This window comes from Musca vetustissima, unplaced genomic scaffold (assembly GCF_032173495.1).
Source record: "Musca vetustissima isolate MV318-11 ecotype Yass unplaced genomic scaffold, APGP_CSIRO_Mvet_v1 utg22976, whole genome shotgun sequence".
In the NCBI taxonomy this organism is placed as follows: Eukaryota; Metazoa; Arthropoda; class Insecta; order Diptera; family Muscidae; genus Musca; species Musca vetustissima.
The window spans coordinates 81,174-99,612 of record NW_026874373.1 but is presented as its reverse complement, the minus strand read 5'-3'; the positions used below and the strand labels follow the sequence as shown (position 1 = coordinate 99,612).

General features: G+C 33.1%; 3 protein-coding genes across 3 annotated transcripts; 2 read left to right on the top strand and 1 right to left on the bottom strand.

Moving 5' to 3' along the window:
• Positions 1–2,877: 2,877 nt before the first annotated feature.
• Positions 2,878–3,559, top strand: LOC133333315 (RNA-binding protein Rsf1). Its single transcript, XM_061541633.1, has one exon. The coding sequence runs from the start codon at positions 2,913–2,915 to the stop codon at positions 3,555–3,557; it is 645 nt and encodes a 214-aa protein (XP_061397617.1). The 5' UTR covers positions 2,878–2,912; the 3' UTR covers positions 3,558–3,559.
• Positions 3,560–10,437: 6,878 nt separating this feature from the next.
• Positions 10,438–11,377, bottom strand: LOC133333262 (protein FRG1 homolog). Its single transcript, XM_061541580.1, has 3 exons — positions 11,310–11,377; positions 10,653–11,240; positions 10,438–10,589 (listed from the first exon to the last, which is right to left on the bottom strand). Exons 1-3 carry the CDS (start codon positions 11,369–11,371, stop codon positions 10,442–10,444), a joined length of 798 nt encoding a protein of 265 aa, XP_061397564.1. The 5' UTR covers positions 11,372–11,377; the 3' UTR covers positions 10,438–10,441.
• Positions 11,378–13,132: 1,755 nt separating this feature from the next.
• LOC133333248 (DCN1-like protein) lies at positions 13,133–15,777 on the top strand. Its single transcript, XM_061541570.1, has 3 exons — positions 13,133–13,160; positions 13,525–14,109; positions 15,459–15,777. The coding sequence occupies exons 1-3, from the start codon at positions 13,158–13,160 to the stop codon at positions 15,747–15,749; spliced, it is 879 nt and encodes a 292-aa protein (XP_061397554.1). The 5' UTR covers positions 13,133–13,157; the 3' UTR covers positions 15,750–15,777.
• The last annotated feature ends 2,662 nt before the right edge of the window (positions 15,778–18,439 follow it).

The window sequence follows — 18,439 nt, the reverse complement described above, 5'->3', positions numbered from 1 at the left end:
TATTGCTTCAAGGTGCAGATTAAAAAAAATCAAATCATGTATTTTTAAAAAAATATTGATTTTTTTAAGAACAGATTTAAAAAAAAATCGAAAAAAAAATTATTAGTCGATGTTTCTGTTGTAGAGGATCTAATTACTAATATTTTTATGTTGAAAATTTTTATCAAAAACACGCATTTTTTTGGAAAATTTGCAAAATCAATATTTTTTTAGGTGTGGTGAGTAGTTTTATGTAAACGAGAGATTAAAAGTTATAGAACAAGAAAAACTATATCTTGGAACTCAAAGCTGACCCATACCTTCGGAAAATCTCTTAAATGATTTCAATATCGACTGAATAAAACAATTTTTAATTCCATTGCATTGCTAGCAATAAAAATTTACAAAATTCATGTTTTTTAAGTGTGGTGAGTATTTTCAGAAATTCACCACACCTCAAAAATACATGCAAACGAGATATAAAAAGTAGTAGAACAAGAAAAAATATGTCTTAGAACTCTAAGGTGACATATACCCATGGAAATTATCGAAAATGATCGCAATATTGTTTCTACAAAATAAATTTTAATTTCATACTACTGCTAGCAAAGAAAATTTGCAAAACCAATGTTTTTTGGGGTGTGGTGAGTATTTGCAGAAATTCACCACACCTCAAAAAATGTTGCAAACGAGAGATAAAAAGTTATGGAACACGAAATAATATGTCTTAGAACTCTAAAGTGAATTATACCCATGGACATTCTCTCAAATTATCTTAATATTGATTCTACAAAATAATTTTAAATTTCACTGCGCTGCTAGTAATGAAAATTTGCAAAATCAATTTTTTTTTGGGTGTGGTGAATATTTGCAGAAATTCACCATACCTTAAAAAATGTTGAAAACCAAAGATAAACTTTTATAGAACATGGAAAAATATGTCTTGGAACTCTGAGGTGACCTATACCCACGGAAAATCTCTCAAACGATCTCAATATTGATTCGACAAAATAAGTTTTAATTTCATTGCACTGCTAGCAAAGAAAATTTGCAAAATCAATGATTTTTTAGGTGTGGTGAGTATGTTCAGAAATTCACCACACCTCAAAAATACATGCAAACGAGATATAAAAAGTAGTAGAACAAGAAAAAATATGTCTTAGAACTCTAAGGTTACATATACCCATGGAAATTCTCGAAAATGATCGCAATATTGTTTCTGCAAAATAAATTTTAATTTCATAGTACTGCTAGCAAAGAAAATTTGCGAAATCAATGTTTTTTTAGGTGTAGTGAGTATTTTAAAAATTCACCACAATTGAATTGAATTGAAACTCTAATGTGATCTGTAGTCACGAAAAATCTTTCAAATGATCGCAATATTGATTGTACTTAATCATTTTTAACTGCATTGTACTGCTAGCAATGAAAATTTGCAGAATCAATGAATTTTTAAGTGTGGTGAGTATTTACAAAAATTCACCACACATCAAAAAATGTTGCATACGAGAGATAAAAAGTTACGGAACAAGAAAAAAATATGTCTTGCTGCTCTAAGGTGACATATTTTTGTAAATTTTTATATGAGATTCGACAAAATAATTTTTAATTTCATTACGAAAATTTGCAAAATCAGTGATTTTTTTACTGTATATCTATATATTTTACTGTATATCTAAAAAACTATCCAATAACAAATGCAGATTTTGTTGACGAATTTAAAACGGTGTATACATTATAACTTTTGAATGCGATCGATTAAAAAATTCTGTCATTCAAGAATGATAGTGCTTAAACCACTTAAGAAAATGCGACTCTAAAATAATAATAATAATAGCTCTATTTCAGAACCTGCAAAAATATTTTAGATTGAAAATTTTGGCATGAGCCCCTTTCATATACCCTCAAAGCCTGCAAAATTTTCAACCAAATCCAAAAGAACCCTAACCAAAAATATGGTTATCTTTTTAAATTATTAAAGTCGACAATGTTAAACAGAGTTGTGTTCATAAACTAGTTGTGATATATAAACGCAGTTGTGATCAATAAAACACCTCAATAAAGCATAAATATTTTTTATTAAATGTTTTACGAAAAAACATCATTTATTTCACCTATATACAAAAGAAATGACTTAAATGACGATTATTTATCATAAAACACGTACGGTGTAAATGCGCCATATTTTTTCTTTTAAATCCACATTTTTTTTCCTAATTAGATATCATTTACTTTTAAGTTCTAATAATTTAAATGTTAATTTACAAATTTAATATTCGAAGCATATTGTAATAATTTATTGGCCCCTCAGGCTTTTCATTACAAAATAAAGGTTTACTAATAATAATAATCAATAGACATTTAAAAATATTTAAAATCGTTATTTTACATATTTTTTTCTTTTAAATACACCTCTTTTCCTTTAATTAGACTTTTAAAACCGTTCATAAGCCATTATTTTACATACTCTATATGTTTTGCCATTTTGCCATACTTCACTCTTAAAGAATCCCTCTATGCGCCATCTACAATTGACATTTTCCCCCAATGCAACACATCATGTGAAAATACACCCCTGCGTCTGAGGGTTGTTTTGATATATTCCTCTTCTTCCCATCCGTCTGAGTACGTAAACAATACAACACAAATTGGTAGTACATTTAATGTCTATAAGAGTAAAAGAGACAACACGAACAGGCATGCAAATTAAAATGTCTGCAAGCCAAGCCATGGCGAACTGATGTCATGATGTAGCAAAAACCAGCGAATACATACATTTTTCAGTATCGGTTGGGTGAACACGTATACACGGAAGAAGAAACAAGAAAATAAGTAAAGTTGAAATCAGTTTTGTAAAAAATTATCTAAGAGTTTTTCTTCAATTTTGTGAAGAAAATAAAAAGTTTTTAAAGTAAAAAAGACTAAGAGCAATTATGGGTGATCAAAGAGGAACACGCGTCTATGTTGGCAATTTGACCGACAAAATCAAGAAAGACGATTTGGAGGGAGAGTTCACAAAATATGGTAAATTAAATTCCGTATGGATTGCCTTCAATCCACCAGGTTTTGCTTTTGTTGAATTCGAGCATCGTGATGATGCCCAAAAGGCCTGCGATGTGCTGAACGGCACCGAGCTCTTGGGCTCCCAGCTACGTGTGGAAATCAGCAAAGGTCGTCCACGACAAGGTGGGCGTCGCCCAGGCGGCCGTGGTGGTGGTCGCGATGGCGGACGACGTGATGGTGGCTTCGGCGGTGGTCGTCGTAGTGGCAGCAGTGGTGGTGGCTTCCGGCCACGTAATTCATCCAGCGGTGGACGTTATCAGGATCGCGGTTATGGTGGTGGCTCCGGAGGTGGCCGTTCCGGTGGAGGCTATGGACGCGATAGCTATGGAGGATCGGGAGGTGGTCGCTCCGGCGGTGGTTATGGCCGTGATGGCGGCGGTGGTGGCTTCAGTCGTCGTGATTCATATGGCCGCGATGGTGGCAGTCAAAGTGGTGGTGGACGTTCGTTTGGTGGTCAAAGTGGTGGCGGCGGTGGTGGTCGTTTTAGATCACGTTCTCCAATGGGTCGCTTCTAAGGAGAGAAAGCTAGCTAGTATTTACGTAAGATCAATCATCATTATCATCATCAACAACAACTACAACGCCGACAAATTTTTGTGGCACATCGTAGTAACCACGCAAAAAAACTCAGCTTAAATCCATGCCCAACATCGACGACGCTAAAAACAAATCTGCAAGTACAGTACAGCACCGCAAGAAAAATTGAGACAAGTAAGCTAAAATCTACGTTTGTTTTCTATTCTTATTTTAACATCAAGAAACGCAAAAAATCAAGAACAAACACGAATGTAATTAAACTTAGCCAAGAAAAAATTACTATCTACGTTTTAAGCAAAATCAAGCCAGAGCTGCGCTCGTCTAAAAGAAAAAAATATTGTTGTTTTATAGCATGAAAAAAAAAAAATGAGATTTGGCCCCACCCTCATAAAAAAGAAAAATGTTTTCTTTTGTAAAACATGTGTATATCGAAAATTCTCTATCTACGTATCTACTACATACAATTTTTTTTTTTTGTAAAAGAAGAAATCGTCTCCTAGTGATATAAGTCATAATTTTAATTATTTCCCCCTGTCTGTCTATCTACCTACTACCCCCAAACTACAAAACAACTCGAATTAACTCTTGTGTGAAAAAAAATCGGCAATTCGTCATCTTCGTCGGGCACATTTCAATTTTTCTGGGATGTGTCTCTATCCACCCCCCAAAAAACGACGACGATGAGTAATTTTCTGAAAAAATATTCATTTTTCCCCCACTACTTTTCAAAACGCAAAACAAAACATGTATGTGTATGCAAGTGTGATCAAGAAACAACGACAAAAAGAAACCATGAAATCAAAATGGTCGCCATTTCAAAAAACCAACCAAAGCATGCATATATGTATACACAAAAATATATACTGCGTACCTGCATTGAAAAAGAGAGTGTGAAAAAGAATCAAAAAGAGAGAACGACGACGATTCAAGAGAGAGCTGATTTGAATTGATTTGTAAACACAACGCTAATTTTAAGTTTTCCTACCCTCTCGGACCCCACTCAACCCCTATTTAATTTAAAAGAAAAAGAAACAAAATTTTGTTTTTTCTCTTCTCTGCTAAAAAAAATTACCCTACCCCTCCTCCCTTCCACCCCCTCTTAAACTATATACTACGTAATTTAATGCAAAAAAAAATCATAACTACGCTAAGTTTGTACGTCATAGTTAAAGAAAAAAAAACGAATACAAAAATGAAAAATATGAAGGAGAGAAGAAAGTAAAAGAAGAAGAACGTATTAATTATAACAAAAAACAAGACAAGAACAAACAAAACAATTATAACCATATACCGCATGTCAAGATGAATCATGTATATCTCTACTACTACCTAAACTACTTCTCGTACCACAAAAACAAATTTCTCTGTATAGCATATTACACAGTATTCCAAACAAACAAAAAATCGAAGAAAAAGAAAAAATGAAGAAAAAACAAGAAAAAATATCCAAAAAATAAATCCCATACGTCGTTTTATTTACGCAATGTTTTTGAAAACACTTCGAATTTACAGCAACGCCCCCCAGAACAAAATCATCTGACGAAGAAGTATACTGAAGCTGAGAAAAGAAGACCAGCCATTCATCATCCGAAATTATTGGAAATCGGAAAGGAAAAAGTATTTATTGCCACATGTATTTTTCTTTTTGTTTCAAATTTTTCTTTTGCGTTCCAAAAAAAAAAAAAAAACTTATTATTTTCTACGAACAACGACGACGACGAAAACGACGCCACATCTCTATAATTTTGACCACGACCTTAAAAATTTCACACAACAATCTACGTTAACCCAAAAAACAACATAACCAATCAAGCAAAATCAATCAACCAAACAATTCTCCCTCTACCACTTGACAACGACTTCGACGACGACTTAGTGCCTACGCTTAATATTTCTTTATTTTTGTATATGTATGTATATATAAATAGCTAACCATCCTCCAGCACCACACTTAATTTTCGTTTGTATTAGCTATCGTACGTATTACTCCATTAAAAAAATATAACTACACACATCTCTTAGACCTACTCTCCACACCACCAAAAATACGCTATTCTACGTAACAAAATTTCGACGTTAAGGCAAACATTTGTTCTACAATCCACCCCTTCCCTGTTCTACACAAACATCTCCATAACAGGGGGATGGGGGTGGTTCTTAAATTTTTAGTTTTTCTTCGTACTGCGCCTCTTTACAATCAAGTTTTTGTACATCCTACTCGAATACAGCCACAACGACGTCATTGAAAAAATTTCAACGTTAAGCAAAATGTGTTAAAATTTTGATCCCCGAACCCTCTCCTCCTCCTTTACATACTACATCATCCTCCATGGCAAGGATAAGGAGGAATGGTGATTTTTGAATTTTTTATTTTTCCTTCGTTCTGCATTATCCTGATTACAGTCGACGACTACTATTGCTGCAACCCTCGCTCGCAATGCAACCATCCTTTTTGTTTTAATAACACATTTCATCATCTCTTTAATACTACAACTTTCCCTTCACAACCACCACCACCAAAACAACAACAACAATACTAAATCTCGAAATCTTATCTCAACCACCACCCTCTTATTTTCCTACGTAACGACGAGCAACCATATTATTTGTTTATACTTTTCCGTTTTTACGCATTGAACCTCGTATCATCGCATCTGAAAATCGGATCAAAAAAAATATTTCACACCACCAAAATTACTACCTACCCAGCAAAAGCCCCGCAGCCGGCCACGTTTTGTTGTACTATTTTCTTCTTCGACTACGTTTTGTCACGTACGTCGTCCGCCTGTCCTTCGCTACGAACACATTTCGTTTTGTTTTTCTTTTCACATACAAACATTCTTCATTGGGAAAACAAAACGCAAATCTTCGTCCAATGCGCCACCAAGTCTTGTATCACCCAACTCTACTGCATCTACGCTTTAATTCCTTTAGTTTTTTAATGCCTGTTTTTATAGTACAAGCAGCATCAAAACCCAACAGGCACTTATCCGTCAACAACAACTAATCCATATATACAATGAACTCTCCTGTCCAAGCAAGCTTCGGAATTTCTTGTTTTTCAGTGCAAACTCCGCCTGACTGCAAACAAAAATAATGAACAAAACTAATTTGGCTCCAAAAATGGCGCCTTTTCCTCCAAAACTCACTAGTCATACGCACACAGTTTGTCAGTTTCAAAGGAAAGTCATATGAGAGAGAAGAGCTGAGAAAAAAATGTCATTTTGTCTGCCCTCTCGCATATTTCTCCTTTTACGCGCCATTTTACGACATGATGTTGTTTGTCTGATGATCCTCGAGTAAACATTTTTTAATTATTTTTTTTTAGTTTTATACACACACACCGACGACATTTTATTTGCATTTATTTAATTCTACGGACACACTATCATGCTCACTCCATCAATAGAAGAATCAGCAGTAAAAATATGCTGCATAATAAATGTTTTCTTTTCCTCGAAGCACTCACCCGTCATGCTCACTACACCTAAAGAAGAAACAGCAGACAATGCTACATGACAAATGGTTTGCTCTCCCTTTTAGCGCTCACCTGTCATCCTTCCGTTAATTTAGTGCTCTTAGTCTTCCTTTTTGGATGGTCACACACACAGTGGCTGTTCGTCATGTATGAGAAAGACAGCTGATGTCATGCATCTCCCATTTAAAAGACAGTGCAAAGGAGCCAACATAAATGACAGACGCCGTCCATATCTTGTTGTCTTTATATTAAAGATCTAATTAAAAGGATTATCATTTAAAATATTAATTTAAAACAGAAATAATATAAAAAAGTAGCCTCAAAAGGTCAGTAAATGTCATTTAAGTTGGCCGGGGTATAAATTGACATCGGATTTGTGCATATTTTATAAATTTTAGACGATAGCAAACAAAAATTTTTTGATCTGTTAAATTTAAAACAAATGAGGAAATTTTATAAAAAAATATGCAATATCCAATGCCTATTTATACATAAGACTACTGTACAATGTTGCTTTGTGTGTGACCGACCAATTAGTTATATTCTTTTGAGGTATACATTTTTTCGACTTCCTGCTGCTGTTCACCCAATCTACCTACTGAATATAATCGACAGCCCAACCGACCGATAAAAATGCTAATTAGCTGATGATGCAGCCAATTATGTATGGATTTTTTATGGGAAATTCGTTTTTGTTGTAAACAATTTCATTTTAATATAGGGGCCAAGGGCATTTTTGTTGTGATCCCTTGTCGCCGGATTGATGGTTAAGTATAAAACATCACAGGTAAGAGGAAAATAAAATGAAAAATCTAAAATTTTAATAAATCTTTTTATATAAAGATATCAGCAGATGAGCTGAGGGCCAACAATTATGTCAGGGGTCTTCGAAATTCTAAAAAAAACAATTGTATTAAATGACTTAAAAAAGAGAACGCAGAGGACGATTTATAGCCAGGGGCACTTGAATTCCCATGCATGAGCAGCACTGATATGGGAAATCACCCAAAAGTCTATAGGTTCATTTGACCCGCTAAATGTTTAACCAAAATAGTCATGTTTATTCGTCACCCCTTTTTTAAAATCGTGATATTCGGGTCGAAAACCGATAACTTCATGTGGGTGTCATCTTTGATCAGAATCGCCGAATCCAAAACGTCATAATATTGGTTCTTGACCCACCTTTTAGTCATATCTCGACATAGGCATATCTACCATTATAATTTGTAAACGCAGTACAAGGCCACAGTTATGGACCACGAAAATTTGCATGTTCGGTTCGACCTGAGACATTTTATTTTTTTAATTATCCGTTAAAATTTGATGGACCAAGAGAGCCAAATTTGTTTTTTGTCACGTTTTCCGGTCGCTCTAGAGGCCACAATTATCAACCGAATCGCGGAATTTTACACGGAGTAGGGGATTTGTCCATGGGATAAGCAACACTTTCATGGCAATCAATCATAATTTAGCGGGCCAAATGGACTCAAACTTAATTGAAAATTTGGAAAATTTAGCGTTAATATTTACTGAAAGAAATGAAAATAGACCGCCGATCGCGGATATCATTAAAAAACAGTGTTACTTAAGCTTATACCTGCTATCGGACGCGTCCATTTGTTGTGGATAGTGTAAAGCTCAATACTGTTTATTGGGTAGTACGGCAGCTTCTGCCTAAGCCAGGAAAGCATACAAGCTGACACATGATACCCCAATAGATTAAGAGGATGATGCAGATGTCATCGTCATCAGTACTCTATCCTCAAATCGACAGTGAACGTCAAATATGTCAGGCTTTAGGCTCATCCGAAGTGGAGTCTGTCAAAAATATACTCGGCTTCGGTCGATAGGCCATAACTCCTGATGCAATCAGCTACTGAAGGGATAGAAGTTAAATGTAACTGCTCCAAAGCAACTTTAGAATCCTTGCTGGGGGCTCCTGCACCCAAAAGTACCAGATCAAAAGAAGCGATGGATAGATAGAAAGGCGTATCGAAGCACAATTTGTTATTACCAGCGTTATGTAGATAAGAAACTCAGCTGGGTAAAGAAGCACATAAAGATCGTGAGGAAGTACGAAAACAACTATCCTCACAAGGTCTCTAGAGAACTTGCGATTGGGATGAAATTTTCTAGTTGCTATAGAGGTCACAATTATAAGGCGAACATCAGAAATTTTACACCGAGAAGGGGATTTGGACAATTGAATTGAAATATTGTCGGTCAATATTGAGTGGATCAAATGAACCCAATACTTTTTCTTGTATAAAATAACAAAATCCGAATACATTAGGATAAGAGAGGGACTGCTTTTAATCTCAAATCGGTCAAGAGGGTGAAAAATATCGCAAAATATTTGCCAGGATCGAAATATAGAACCGCTGAAAATTAAGAGCTTAGTTGTAGTTGTGTAGGGCTCTGACTCCATCCGATTATATTGATCCGCTTTCTGTGTTTAATATTGCAAACGAGATATGTCGGTCTATATTTTGAAACCAAACTTTACAATCAAAATAGGTATTTATTTGGAATATCGGATATATTCAGAGTGTAGAAGTCCCACACGGAACATATTCAGAATATAACCATATTTTTCAAATAGGAGTCCCTATATAAAGATCCCACTTTGGTCAATAGGGTGAAAATATCGAAAATATTTGTCATTAAGAGCTCAGTTGTGGTTGTTTAGGGCCCCGACTACATCCGATTATACTGATCCGCTTTCTGGTTCTGATATTGCAAACGGGATATTTCGGTCTACATTTTGGTTTGGATATTTTGAAGAACCTTACCTTTTTTAACCAAAATAGCTTTAATTCGAAATTTTGGATATCCAGAGGGTAGAATCCCTCACGGAAAATGTTCCGAATAGAATCATATTTTTAAAATAGCGCCTACATATAAGGGTTTCACCTCATTTTTCCTCTTTTAAGGATATTGGCAAACATTTTACCATCCATTATGTGGCTTCCCATATCGGTCCATATTTTGGAATAGATCCTCAGAGGGTACAAATTTGCCAAACAGCAACGTATGAGGTTCACATGCTACACATGTGTTCCGTCGAAAATCGGTCCACCAAACTAGTTCCAAGAGCTTATAAGTGGGTATTTGCTTGTGTTGTATCATCAAAGGGAATTCATTGTCTGCTACTGGCTCCTATGTATTCATATTTGGGAAGATTTCAACCTGCATGGGCTTCATCCAGAAGGAATTTACAACTAGGTGAGTAGGCATGCTGGACATGTGTTAGGTTTCGTCCGGAATATTTTATAGTACCAACAAACATGATGTAGGCGATTGTTTTTTTTTTTAATTTTATATTCTAGGTCCTTCCAAACCTAGAGAAAAACATCGATTTTTTACAAAAAATTAAAATCTAGTCTATTTGCAATAACGATCAGCTTTCATTTTGCTACGTCTATCCAACAGAGCTTCATGTAATGTACCCTTTTCTTTGGCCGTTTCCAATTCCTTGATATCATTCTTGTTGATGCGCAATTTTTTGTCCTGGAATTTTTGGAACTTTTTCCTAAATAAGAAATAAAAAAAGAATTCATATTTTTTCATATAATAAAATTAGCATTTTACTTACACATAATTCTTTTCCACCTCATACAAATCACCCTTTTCCTCTTGCGGTTCCTCATCGACCACCGTTTCTCTTGGATTATTGCAACGAACCGTGCATATTTCCAAATTGGTCACTTTTTTACGTAACGCCACACAGGCATCATCTTCCGGATCGATTGACATAAAAAATCCCAAATCGGATAGCAAAGCCATTTTTCCATCTTCAAATATCGGTTCCCATTGTTCCAGACTGCCAACAGCTTCTGACCGTCCTGTAACCATACCATCTTTTTCGATTTTTAAATATTTACCATATCCGGATTTAAAAGACACTTTTCGATCGTTAATGGGAAATGCTGTAAAAATTTCCTCCGGATCAGGTCCTTCGCCATTACGATGGGGTGCTCCCAATGTAAACAAGCCATTATCCAATGCCTTAACATAGGAATGCTCCCCGAATTGTATGGCCACGGGACCGGTAATTTCTGATGTCAACTTTGCCTGCCACCAACCGCCATGCTTGAGGGCATCTTCATCCACTTGTACCTTACTACGTTTACTGTGCTTGTCATCTTTGTGTTCCTTTTCCTTCTTGCGTTTTTTACTTTTCCTAAAGAAAGAAAGGATGACGGGTATATTAATTCGGTTTTTTGAGGGCTTTGCTGTATTAAATATTTACTTGTGTTTCTCTCCTTTTAGTACCAATTTTCCAACTTTTACTTTATCATATTCCGATGACATATTCGCTTTTTTATTAATAATTTATGTTTATTCTTTTTCGTCTGTAAATGTTTGTTTACTTTTGTTAAGTTTTGTCTCTGCCAAACGTTTTGGTTCAATTGCACTATTCACTAAAAGGAAATAATGTGAACTAGTCTCAACTGTATTGTGAATGATTTTAGCATACTAAAACATGTTTCACGGTATTTTTTTAATAATTTTAGAACTTTTTATGAATACAAAACATTGTTACATGTGTATATAAATATATATTCAAGTTTGTATTTATAATTTTGTTATCTTTTATAAATAAATGCTATATTAAGAATAAATAAAATGGAATGTGAATGGGATAGTTGAACTCCAATTGTTCATAATTAGTCGGAGACGTAATGTAAGCACATGCTGTGTGGCTTCACACTTGGTAATATAAAAGGTAGGTTATATTTAAAAATAAATGAATAACAAATACAAGGCTATTTTATGGCTTGTTATGGGGAATATAAGATATGTGCTGCTGATTGAAATCTTCTACTATCCAAAAACATTAAATTCCGACAAAAAAAAACCGTCAGTGTTTTTTAAAGCTTTCAGATGGTTTCTTAAACCTAAACATTTCCCAAGGTCTTCTACTCTATGAGGATGCACAATGTAAATGTTCTCCACAAACATTTAAGTGATTTTCTAGAGACCTAAAAACTTCCTGAGCATCTGGCTTCAGGGAGCAGAGCTGAATGCTAACGGAGGCATCCACACTGGAAAGCCCAATATTATTCTTTGGGTAACTGTGAATATTAAATAAACTGTCTTGGACAATCAGCGGGTTAAGGGGGGGAGTCCCGGAGGAAATGAACGAGTGTCCATCGATATGACGATATTGCGATTGACTCATAGCCATTTTGACCCCTTCTTCTATGGCCCCTATTTCTAAATATAACAAGTGTCACACGGCATTATGCTCCCTTTTCTGTCATTCGTAAATATGGCGACTGCCTTCCGTTTTCGATTTGATTTTTAACGGTAGTTTCTTCAATATCCCATATTTAAAGCGTTTGGAACGTTTTTAGATTAAGTTGGTCATTTTTTTTAATTTTGGCTGATGGTGCGCCATTTCTATACCTCCTCTTTCTAAATATAATGAGTGCCACACGGCGTATGCTGCACACTTTTATTCGTAAATATGGCAAAGGGTGTGCCATAGTACTTTATCCTATGTCCCTTCTTTCTACATATGAAGAGGACCAGATGGCGTATGTTTCACACTCATATTCGTAAATATGGCGAGTATCTTCCATTTTCATTTCGATTTGGTCTTTAATGGTCATTATCTCCTGTCCCCCCTATTTAAAGCGTTTGGAACGTTTTTAGATTTGATTGGTCATGTTTCATTTTTGCTAAGGGCGCGCCATTGCTGCGCATTACTTATTTGACAATTAGAATTCTAGTTGGAAAACACAATAGACAACCGCCTGGACAAAACAAATAAGGAAATTTTTTATATTTTTGTTGCCATATACTTCATGCGAACATAAAGAAAATCGAAAGTCTTTATTGCGATTTCCTCCATAATCAAATATCGATGTCGACTTGTCAATATCAACTGCAAAATTTATCGATTAGTCGTAAGTCGACTTCCATATCCCTCACCTATCCAAAAGAAAAATAGCAGCAAGGGAAATTATATCGCTAACAACAAATAGCTAATAGAAGAAATTTATAATATTGTTTGTTACAACTTAGCGTCCGTCGTCGACATTGTCTTCTTCTTCTAAAATAAGCAAGGGACAACAAGAAGTTTCGCGAAAAAATGGTATGTGTTCTATCGGCTATGCTTCCAAACGGATATATGTAACTATAAATATGCTTGTGCGGATGATTTGGGGGTCTCGAAGCAAGAAAAAAATAGAAAGTTATGACAAATGCGACAATTTATTTTGAGGCAAATAAAAAAAAATGATCAGATTATCAAATCCCAGCGATTTTTATGCAACAAATAAATAAGTAAAAACAGAAAATTATGTAAATAAATAGGGGAACAAAATTTGTCAAACAACAACAGAGGCCTCCCTCCTCCACCGCACAATCCGCCACATTAATGCAATTAACGCAAAAAACAATTCGCAAAGAATCCACAAAGAATTCTCATATTTCCTCCTCCTCTTCTTCTATTGCAGAACAAATTGAAATCAACACAAAAGGATCGGGTGAAAAAATTCATATCCCTAACACAGACGGGTGAACAGACGGCCATCTATTGCCTGCAGCAAAATGATTGGAAATTGGATTTGGCCAGCGATAACTACTTTCAGAATCCCGAATACTATTATCGCGAATTGGATCGCAAACGTATCGATCAGCTGTTTATGCGCTATCGTGATCCCAACGATTCACAGAAAATCACCTCCGAGGGTGTGATACGTTTTCTCGACGATTTAGAGCTAAGTCCCGATTCGAAGTTGGTCCTAATTATAGCATGGAAATTTCATGCCGAAGTACAGTGTGAATTTACCCGCGAGGAATTTGTTAATGGCATGTCTGAATTGGGTGTCGATAGTATTGATAAACTGAAAGCCAAATTGCCACAGCTTGAAATGGAACTGAACGATTTGGCAAAATTTAAAGATTTCTATCAGTTCACATTTAACTATGCCAAGGATCCAGGGCAGAAGGGTATCGATTTGGATATGGCCATAGCGTATTGGACAATTGTGTTAAGTGGGCGTTTTAAATTTCTGGATTTATGGTGTAAGTTTTTAAAGGTGAGTACGTACGTGCGATGATGAAAGAGGTGGGGGGGTGGAAATGGAAACAAAACATAATTTATCTTTTTTGAGCATTTTTTACAATTTATCAAATTTTTTCAAGAAAAATTCATTTTAGCGATAAGGTACCAATGGAAAAAATATTCTCCACTAAATTTCACTATAAGTCTCCAAGCAAAATAATTCTCTAGCAATGTTATATATAGCAATAAAATATAAATATAAATTTAGTTTTTTAATGCACAGAAAATAATTTAATTTTTTGGGCATTTTTTACAATTGACCAAATTTTTCCAATAAAAATTCATTTTAGCAATATGGTACCAATGGAAAAAATATTCTCCATTAAATTTCACTATGGGTCACCAAACAAAAGAAATATCTAGCGATGTCATAAATAGCAATAAAATATAAATTTAAATTTAGTTTTTAATGCACAGAAAATAATTTCTTTTTTTTTTTTGGGCATTTTTTACAATTGACCAAATTTTTTCAAGAAAAAATCATTTTGGCGATATGGTACCAATGGAAAAAATATTCTCCACTAAATTTCACTATGGGTCCACAAACAAAATAAATCCCTAGCGATGTCATATATAGCAATAAAATATCAATTTTAAATTAGTTTTTAATGCACCGAAAATAATTTAACTTTTTGGGCATTTTTTTACAATTGACCAAATTTTTTCAGGAAAATATAATTTTAGCGATATGGTACCAATGGAAAAAATATTCTCCACTAAATTTCACTATGGGTCAACAACCAAAATAATTCCATAGGAATGTTCTATAGCAATAAAATATTCATTTTTATTTTTTTTAATGCACAGGAAATAATTGATTTTTTTGGGCATTTTTTACAATTGACCAAATTTTTCCAACAAACATTCATTTTAACGATATGGTACCAATGGAAAAAATATTCTCCATTAAATTTTACTATGGGTTACCAAGCAAAAGAAATTTCTAGCGATGTCATATATAGCAATAAAATATAAATTTTTATTTAGTTCTTAATGTACAGAAATTATTTCACTTTTTTGGGCATTTTTTACAATTGACCAAATTTTTTCAAGAATAAATCATTTTGGCTATATGGTACCAATGGAAAAAATATTCTCCATAAAATTTCGCTATAGGTCACCAAACAAAAGAAAACTCTAGCAATGTTATATATAGCAATAAAATATTATTTTAAATTTAGTTTGTAATGCACAAAAAATAATTTCTCTTTTTTTTTGGATTTTTTTACAATTGACCCAATTTTTACCAACGGAAAAAAATATTCTCCATTAAATTTTCTATATCAAAATAATAACCTTGTTTCCTTCTCCTCCTTTCCCCAGGAAAAACACAAACGTTCAATACCCAAGGACACATGGAATCTGCTGCTCGATTTTGCCACACACATTGATGACAATATGAGCAACTATGACTCGGAGGGAGCATGGCCTGTGCTAATTGATGATTTTGTCGAATGGTGCCAAGAGAATCGACAGCTGTTACAACATTACCTGCAAAGCAACAATACAGCCCTAACGTCGTCGGCTTCACCTCAGCAGCAGCAAAGCAGTCAACAGAAGAACATATCCAATAGCTTTCAAACATCAGCAGCGCACAATATGAATTATGGCTAACGATTGTTTGTTTACGATTTTTAAAATGCAAAACAACAACAAAAACAAAAAAGAAACAGTAAACATATTTTAAATTATTTGTACTAATAAAAAACAAAATCAACAACTGAGAATATAAAATATTTTTTTTTTGCTTTTTATCCATTCGAAAAGAAGTATTTGGATACAAAAAATTTAAATAAAAACAACCAAGAGCTGTAGCGAAAAAATAGAAATTGTAAACCCAACCAATCAACCTCCCCTCCCATAATTCTCCCCCCAAACTTAAAGAAAAAAACATTAAATATTTCTAATGAATTGTAATAATAGTAAAAAAAAACCAACCACATAATGTAACTTAATGAAATTTAAATATTTAAAAAATGTATTTAGTAAAAACAAAAAAATGAACAACAACGTGTCATAGGGATGCGTTTTAAAAGAAAGAAATTCTATATTAAAAAAAAAAACTATAAACAAAAAGAAATTTACCACACACTCTACTCTATATTCTTCATCTTTCACTCTCTATTTCTTGGTCTCCTCTGCACGTTATATTTCACTATTTTTCACCACCATAAAAAGGCTTTGTTTTCCCTACCAAATCTTGCCTACTCTAATAGGCCCCTCTTTTGTTATAATATTTCCACACTTTAATTTTTTTTCTAATCTTGCCATTTTTCTATCCTCCCCACTTCTTCCATAAATTTTTTGATAATTTTTATTTCACAACCACCTATTGTTTTTAAGTGCTTTAGATTTAATGAAAAAAAAAACAACAGATAAAGGAAATGATTTTTGATTTTGCTTTCAAATGTATAATAAGAAAAATAAAACCAATAAATAATACAAATTATTAGTTTTTAAACAATAAATAAAAAGGAATACAAATAAAAATGCTAAAGTATTTTGCTTATAAAAAAAAATAGGAATACAAAAACAAATTATTTTTGCGGCATTTTTTAAATGACCAATTTTTTCCTTTAAAATTAATTTTAGCGATATGGTACCAATGGAAGAAATATTCTCCACTAAATTTCACTATGGGTCACCAAACAAAAGAAATCCCTAGCAATGTTATATATAGCCATAAAATATTAATTTTTATTTTGTTTTTAATGCAAAAAAAAAAAAAAAAAAAATTAACATTGTGGGGCATTTTTGGGTATATTTTACAAATGAGCAAACATTTCTATCAAGAATTAGTAGTAGTGAGATGGTATCTAGCGATGTTATATATAGCAATAAAATATTAATTTTGATTTAGTTTTTAATGAACAGAAAATAATTGATCTTTTTAGGCATTTTTTACAATTGACCCATTTATTTCAAGAAAAAATCGTTTTACCAATGGAAAAAATATTCCCCACTAAATTTCACTATGGACCCCCAAGCAAAATAAATTTCTAACAATGTTATATATAGCCATAAAATATTAATATTAATTTAGTTGTTATATACAGAAAAATAATTTATATTCTTTGGGCATTTTTTACAATTGACCCATTTTTTTTCAAGAAAAAATAGTTTTAGCGTGATGTCACCAATGGAAAAAATATTCTCCACTAAATTTCACTATAAGTCTCCACACAAAAGAAATCCCTAGCAATGTTATATATAGCAATAAAATATTAAATTTAATTTAGTTTTTTAATGAACAGAAAATAATTTAACTTTTTGGTTATTTTTTACAATTGACCCAATTTCTTTAACAAAAATTCATTTTAGCGATATGGTACCAATGGAAAAAATATTCTCCACTAAATTTCACTATAGGTCACCAAACAAAAGAAATCTCTAGCGATGTTATATATAGCAATAAAATATTAATTTTAATTTAGTTTTTAATGAACAGAAAATAATTGATCTTTTTAGGCATTTTTTACTATTGACGCATTTATTTCAAGAAAAAATCGTTTTAGCGTTATGGACCCAATGGAATAAATATTCTCCATTGAATTTCACTATAGGTCCCCAAACAAAATAAATCTCTAGCGATGGTATATATAGCTATAAAATATTAATTTTGATTTAGTTTTTAATTAACAAAAAATAATTTATCCTTTTTGGGCATTTTTTACAATTGACCCATTTTTTCAACAAAACTTGATTTTAGCCGTATGCTACCAATGGAAAAAATATTCCCCACTAAATTTCACTATGGACCCCCAAGCAAAATAAATTTCTAGAAATGTTGTATATAGCCATAAAATATTAATTTTAATTTAGTTGTTATATACAAAAAAATAATTTATATTCTTTGGGCATTTTTTACAATTGACCCATTTTTTTTTCAAGAAAAAATCGTTTTAGCGTGATGTCACCAATGGAAAAAATATTCTCCACTAAATTTCACTATAAGTCTCCACACAAAAGAAATCCCTAGCAATGTTATATATAGCAATAAAATATTAAATTTAATTTAGTTTTTTAATGAACAGAAAATAATTGATCTTTTTTAGGCATTTTTACAATTGACCCATTTTTTCAAGAAAAATTCGTTTTAGCGTTATGGACCCAATGGAAAAAATATTCTCCGTTAAAATTCACTATGGGCCACCAAACAAAATAAATCCCTAGCAATGTTATATATAGCCATAAAATATTAATTTTAATTTAGTTGTTAATATACCGACAAATAAGTTATCTTTTTTGGGTATATTTTACAAATGACCAAATATTTCTATTAAGAATTAGTTGTAGTGAGATGG